The 6,420-nt window shown below is 51.1% G+C and overlaps 1 protein-coding gene across 1 annotated transcript; it reads right to left on the bottom strand.

Annotated features, from left to right (window-relative positions):
• Positions 1-3,824: 3,824 nt before the first annotated feature.
• Positions 3,825-5,441, bottom strand: fbxl14b (F-box and leucine-rich repeat protein 14b). Its single transcript, XM_084462345.1, has one exon. The coding sequence runs from the start codon at positions 5,027-5,029 to the stop codon at positions 3,827-3,829; it is 1,203 nt and encodes a 400-aa protein (XP_084318471.1). The 5' UTR covers positions 5,030-5,441; the 3' UTR covers positions 3,825-3,826.
• Positions 5,442-6,420: the final 979 nt, after the last annotated feature.

The raw sequence follows: 6,420 nt of genomic DNA, 5'->3' as shown, positions 1-6,420 counted from the left end.
GGTTCTACCTGGAACAGTTCTACCTAACCGGACAGGTTCTGTTAATTCAGCACCAGAAATGGTTCCATAACCGGAATAAAAACCAGACGTTTCTTTTCTCAGAGTGAAAACCAAATGGCTGCCCTGACCTCCCTAGCCCTGACCTCCCTAGCCCTGACCTCCTGACCTCCCTAGCCCTGACCTCCCTAGCCCTGACCTCCTGACCTCCCTAGCGCTGACCTCCCTAGCGCTGACCTCCCTAGCGCTGACCTCCCTAGCCCTGACCTCCCTAGCCCTGACCTCCCTAGCGCTGACCTCCCTAGCGCTGACCTCCTGACCTCCCTAGCCCTGACCTCCTGACCTCCCTAGCCCTGACCTCCCTAGCCCTGACCTCCTGACCTCCCTAGCCCTGACCTCCCTAGCGCTGACCTCCCTAGCGCTGACCTCCCTAGCGCTGACCTCCCTAGCGCTGACCTCCCTAGCCCTGACCTCCCTAGCGCTGACCTCCCTAGCCCTGACCTCCCTAGCCCTGACCTCCCTAGCACTGACCTCCTGACCTCCCTAGCGCTGACCTCCTGACCTCCCTAGCCCTGACCTCCCTAGCCCTGACCTCCCTAGCGCTGACCTCCTGACCTCCCTAGCGCTGACCTCCCTAGCCCTGACCTTCCTAGCCCTGACCTCCCTAGCGCTGACCTCCTGACCTCCCTAGCCCTGACCTCCCTAGCCCTGACCTCCTGACCTCCCTAGCGCTGACCTCCCTAGCCCTGACCTCCCTAGCCCTGACCTCCCTAACCCTGACCTCCCTAGCACTGACCTCCTGACCTCCCTAGCGCTGACCTCCCTAGCCCTGACCTCCCTAGCCCTGACCTCCCTAACCCTGACCTCCCTAGCCCTGACCTCCCTAGCGCTGACCTCCCTAGCCCTGACCTCCTGACATCCCTAGCGCTGACCTCCTGACCTCCCTAGCCCTGACCTCCCTAGCCCTGACCTCCCTAGCGCTGACCTCCCTAGCGCTGACCTCCTGACCTCCCTAGCGCTGACCTCCCTAGCCCTGACCTCCCTAGCGCTGACCTCCCTAGCGCTGACCTCCTGACCTCCCTAGCGCTGACCTCCCTAGCCCTGACCTCCCTAACCCTGACCTCCCTAGCGCTGACCTCCCTAGCGCTGACCTCCCTAGCGCTGACCTCCTGACCTCCCTAGCCCTGACCTCCCTAGCGCTGACCTCCTGACCTCCCTAGCGCTGACCTCCCTAGCCCTGACCTCCTGACCTCCCTAGCGCTGACCTCCCTAGCGCTGACCTCCTGACCTCCCTAGCGCACGTCTGAGACAGAAGAGGAGTCACACAGTCACAGCAGAACTGTTCAAATGTAGTCAACATGTCTCTCATCTTCATTCAACTGCAACAAAAATGGGATTTAGCTTTAAATAAAATGAATTAAATTATTTTTTGTCCTAATAAAAATATCTAAAATACTTTCTCAAAACATTCAAGTTAAATGCACTTATCTGCCTCTGAAACGCGTAAGGTTGTGTGGTTATTGCAGCGTTATTATGGCACAAGATGAGGAGGCTATAAACAGAAAACTGCGTGGTCAAGAATTCTGTTACTCCCTCTGTTCCCTTAGTCCAGTGAGAGAGAGAGAGAGGGAGAGAGAGAGAGAGAGAGAGAGAGAGAGAGAGAGAGAGAGAGAGAGAGAGAGAGAGAGAGAGAGAGAGAGAGAGAGAGAGAGAGAGAGAGAGGAGGGGGGAGGAAAGAGCAGAGGCTACTGGTAAGGAATGCTAAAAGACTGTCTTCGAGTGGGGAGGGGAGGGAGGGAGGGGAGGGGGCGACCGGCCGACTGAGTGTAGGGGGGGGAGAGGGAGACGGTCCCACAGGTCTGGTCTGGTATGCATGACTGCGCAGCGGGGAGCTGAGTCTGAACCGGCCCTCCTAACTCCTCTTAACTCCGGCCCTCTTAACTCCTCTTAACTCCGGGGACAATGCGCCGGTAGAGATGCCCCGCTCTCGTTTTAACATTCATCAACACATTCTTGGACAAAGTCCAATGTCCAAAGCACAAGATCAAAATTAAACCTCCGTGTTGCAACATTCAGACAGACGACTGAAAGAAATAGCCTTAAATATCCGTTCAATAAGATAGGCTAGAATATGGTAAAGCTCTCGGTTTTGAATGTAAAAGCATCGTTGTGTGTGTGAGAAGCATTAGAGAGGCAATATCCAGTCCGCGCTGATTACAGCCTAACGACTCACAATCAAGGGAAGCATCCATTTTGAATCTACTCGTAAATAATGTAACAAGCCAGCATCTCCACTGTACAACACCGGGAAATGTAAAACTGATCGACTTCACCAGATAGGCTCAGTAAGGTTACCGGGAAGGTATGAACAGTGTTTCTAATCTCTGGTTCCTGAGTCTAATCTCCCAGTCTTATTACCGATCTGCCCGGTCCCGTTAATGATCCTTTAAACCATCAGAACATGGACGTGTGATCCATCCTCCATCACAATAATACACTTATAATACACTACATCTAATGCACAGCTACACAAACACAGGCAGTCCCCCTCCTTCATTATATAAATATCAACTTTTAATGTTTTATCGTAAGAATATAAAACAATTTAATTTGGGATTCTGTTTTTTTTTTTTACAAACACAAATACAGTACATTTAACCACAGTATCTTTTCAGCAGGACTCGTCCACGTAGCAGGTCACATCATGGTACATACAGGCCTGACGCGTTCCTCATCACCAGACTAGAAGCGGGATCTGGTTAAACCTCTAAACGTGTCTTTAGATGCATGTAGATCGGGTTCTCTCCCAGTCCACTATCTTTAGACTACTAGATGTGACAGAACCATAGTCTGGAGACATGGAGGAATTACAGAAATATATAGGAAACACCTGATTGGAAAATGGGCATTTCTACTACTATAGAAATCACTTCAATTTGAAGTACAACGCTCTGAATAACAGCCGTTATTTAAACAATATCTGCCAACATAAGCATAGATACATCAGCAGAAGGGACCTCCCGTTCAAAGCTTGAATACCAGGCTTCAAGGCCTTTAAGTTGGGCTCAAAAGTAAACAAAACTAAATAAAAGCTTTTCGACACAAACCAGTATTTAATCCGTATTTGCATAAACTCGCTCTTATAGTCTCACTGGGCAGTAGACAGTCCTCCTCTCTCTCTAGCATTGGGAAGCGTTTCGGGTGAAATTAACAAAGGTAGTTAGAATCCCTTCTTTAGCCTTTCTGAGACGTGATGGGGGAGGGGGCAGGTCTGTCCTACAGGCACACTTTCTCCCTCTGCTCTCTCTAGGATAGAAGAACACAGGGTTCTCTCTGCTCTCTCTAGGATAGAAGAACAGGGTTCTCTCTGCTCTCTCTAGGATAGAAGAACACAGGGTTCTCTCTGCTCTCTCTAGGATAGAAGAACAGGGTTCTCTCTGCTCTCTCTAGGATAGAAGAACAGGGTTCTCTCTGCTCTCTCTAGGATGGAAGAACAGGGTTCCTAGCCCGTCCAGGAGGTAGCCAAAGGTTTGAGACGCGACAGTTGGAGAGGATAAAGTTTGAATATCTGACTCGTTAGATAGGTTGGGTTTAATTGTTGCTGACGTTGGGCGGGATACTGCGTTAATGAAGATGCATGAAGATTAATCGCAGGCTAAATAACATTAAATGTGAAACGAAAGTCACTGTCTGGGAATTGAGTTAGACATTGAAAATATCCTATTGCGACACAGAGCAAACAGAATGATTTTAAATAAGGGAGCATTTCCCCGCCCACCCGTCTGTCTCCCCCTCCTCCCCCTGTCCCCCACAACCAGAGCCCGAAGTTTCACCTCACTTTCTCACTCTCGGTCATCTGCCAGAGTCCCAGGTTTAAAACTTTAAGGCAGGGGAGCTGCGTTATCCTCTCCAGACCCCTCTTCGTGATTTTAGTACATCCATACAGATCGATCCCGGTCAGCTGAGTCAGGTGGTCCGCTATGAGCTCCAGTCCTTTGTCTGTGATGCGCACGCACTGCCCGATGTTGAGGGTCCTCAGCTCGTGCATCTGGCGAACCATCCTGTTGACTCCATCGTCACTGATGTGGCAGGAGCACAGGGACAGGGACTTGAGCTGGTACAGGCCCTGCGCGATGTACGCCAGACTCTGGTCGCCTATCTTGTCGCAGAAGGACACGTCCAGCCCGGAGAGCCTCAGCGTGCCCATGGCCAGGTGCATGATGCCGGTGTCGCTGATGTTGTCGCAGGAGCGCAGGTTCAAGCTCCACAGGCTGGTCATGTGACTGAGGTGGATCATCCCTGCGTCCGAGATCCCCCCGCAGAAACTCAGGTTGAGAACTTTGAGCTTGGCCAGCCCTTTGGAGATGTGCTTGAGGGAGAGGTCGGTCAGTTTCTGGCAGTCCTGGAGGGTCAGGTATTCCAGGTTAAGGCAGCCTTCCGCAGCGCTCCGGGTCATCCCGGCCAAGTGGCCGATGCCCACGTCAGAAACGTGCCTGCAACTCCGCAAGTTGAGGCTCTTCAGCCGGTGCAGCCCCCACGCTATGAGCAGCAGGCCGGTGTTGGTGATGTTACTGCACCCCCCCAGCTCCAGGACCTCCAGGTTCTTCAGGTACTGGGCGATTCGACCCAGACTCGAGTCCGTGATCTGCTTACACAGACTGAGGTTCAGGACCCTGAGCGAGGGGATCTCCTGGACGAACGCGTGCCCCAGCCCGTTATCCGTTAAGTTGTAGCAGCCGCTGAGGTTCAGGCTCTCGATGTTGGGCATCCCCTGGATCACGTAGCTGAGGCTGCGTCTGAGGCTGAGGATCTGAACCCGCCGGATCCCCCGGGCCTGCAGGCTGGGGAACAGGGACGGGTTGGCCCTCCGCAGATGCAGCTTCGCTTCCACCCCCCTCCACACAGACTTGTGGTAAGACGCGTCCCTCCAAGCCGCACACACTTGGGCCACCCTCCCTTTGTCCCTCACATCCAAGTAACTGAAAATCATGGCTAAAATTTCCGGAAAGAGGCACGATATGTGCGTCTCCATTTTACACAGGCATACAAAAACACTCCGGGTGAGCCCGCCGACCGATCCTCCTCGGTAAAGTCTCGTCCCCTTATCCGGAAGAAGAGCGTTTCTACAGACCGTTCCCGTTACTCTTTTCACATTTAACTGTGCAAATCGATCAACTCCACAGCCCACGTGATCCGTCTGGTTGCGCAGTAGGATTCATATGCAAAAAGCCCAAAAATCTGGTTCCACTACAAACCCTCGCCAAGAGGGGGAACGCGCCGAGCCCTAGGCGGCGGTGCCTATTTCTGCTCTAGATAACCGTCTCTGCTCGCCCCGAGGATCCAATCGGTCGTACATTTTCAAAAGAGACCTTTAAACTCTGATAAATACACGGAGGGTTAGAGATCCAGTGTGTTCTCTCGTGGTTTCCACCCCCTGATCAGAGAGGAACGGTTCTGCTGGTTCGCGCTCTCCCAGCCTGTCCAAGCCGAGGGCTGCTGCTGCCTTTGTCTGATCTTTTCAAACTGACTTGGCAGGGCTGCGAGCATTGCGCGGCCGTGGGGGGGGACGCACACATTCGCACACAATAAAACGCTCTTTTTGTGGGCACAGAACACATTATAATGCATTATCTTGTCGAAATCGATGTTAGATCTAAAAGCAGTATGTTCTGGTTTGTCATAACACATTTAAGAGAAATGACTGAAGCCTGGTTCAACTCTCTCCCTCCCCGCAGGATTGGTTTAGCCCAACCCAGCTGGAACAGTAAGAATAGTTCCCCTGGAAACCAACTTCTTACAATTCAGTTCACTTTAGTCTTAACCCTTTAGCCATCGGTTGGGGCTGCTATTATAGAGTTAGGGTTAGTCCCTTCCCTTTATTTAAAGAACACTTTTCACAGTTTTATGAGATGACTGGGCCGGATGCGGGGAGCTCGTGATGTTCCATTAGAACCCGGTGCTCTGCGCGAGCGCCCCCACGACGTCACAGGCTACTTTGTATCCGCTCTGATTCTGACGTGTCAACAACATGTCCTACATGGTTTATTACACATTTAATACACAACTACTCTGCAAATTAATACATTTGATAAAACGTTGTGCTGAACTATCTGGTTGTGTTTCATTATCTTACATTACATAAATAGGTCACCACATAAAAAAAACATTGCCATATTTTCACTATCAAACACTGCTAAATTAAGTTATTAAGATAAGATTAGGCCTATTGTTCACATCATTGTTTACATAATCATGGTTTGCGTTTGATCTTAACTGCTACAGACAGTAATTGCTGCTCTCAACAGTTCCATAGGATATCAAAATAGTCTGGTACAAAACGGGGAGAAAGGGTACATGGAGAATTCTCTCTTTTTCTTTTTGGATCAACTTTTAGCATGACGCCCAGCAGTAAGCTTTCTCCCC

This window comes from Borostomias antarcticus, assembly GCF_949987555.1.
Source record: "Borostomias antarcticus genome assembly, contig: scaffold_853, whole genome shotgun sequence".
Lineage (NCBI taxonomy): Eukaryota > Metazoa > Chordata > Actinopteri > Stomiiformes > Stomiidae > Borostomias > Borostomias antarcticus.
Note: the sequence above shows the minus strand (reverse complement) of the source record. Positions and strands in the feature narration are given on the sequence as shown.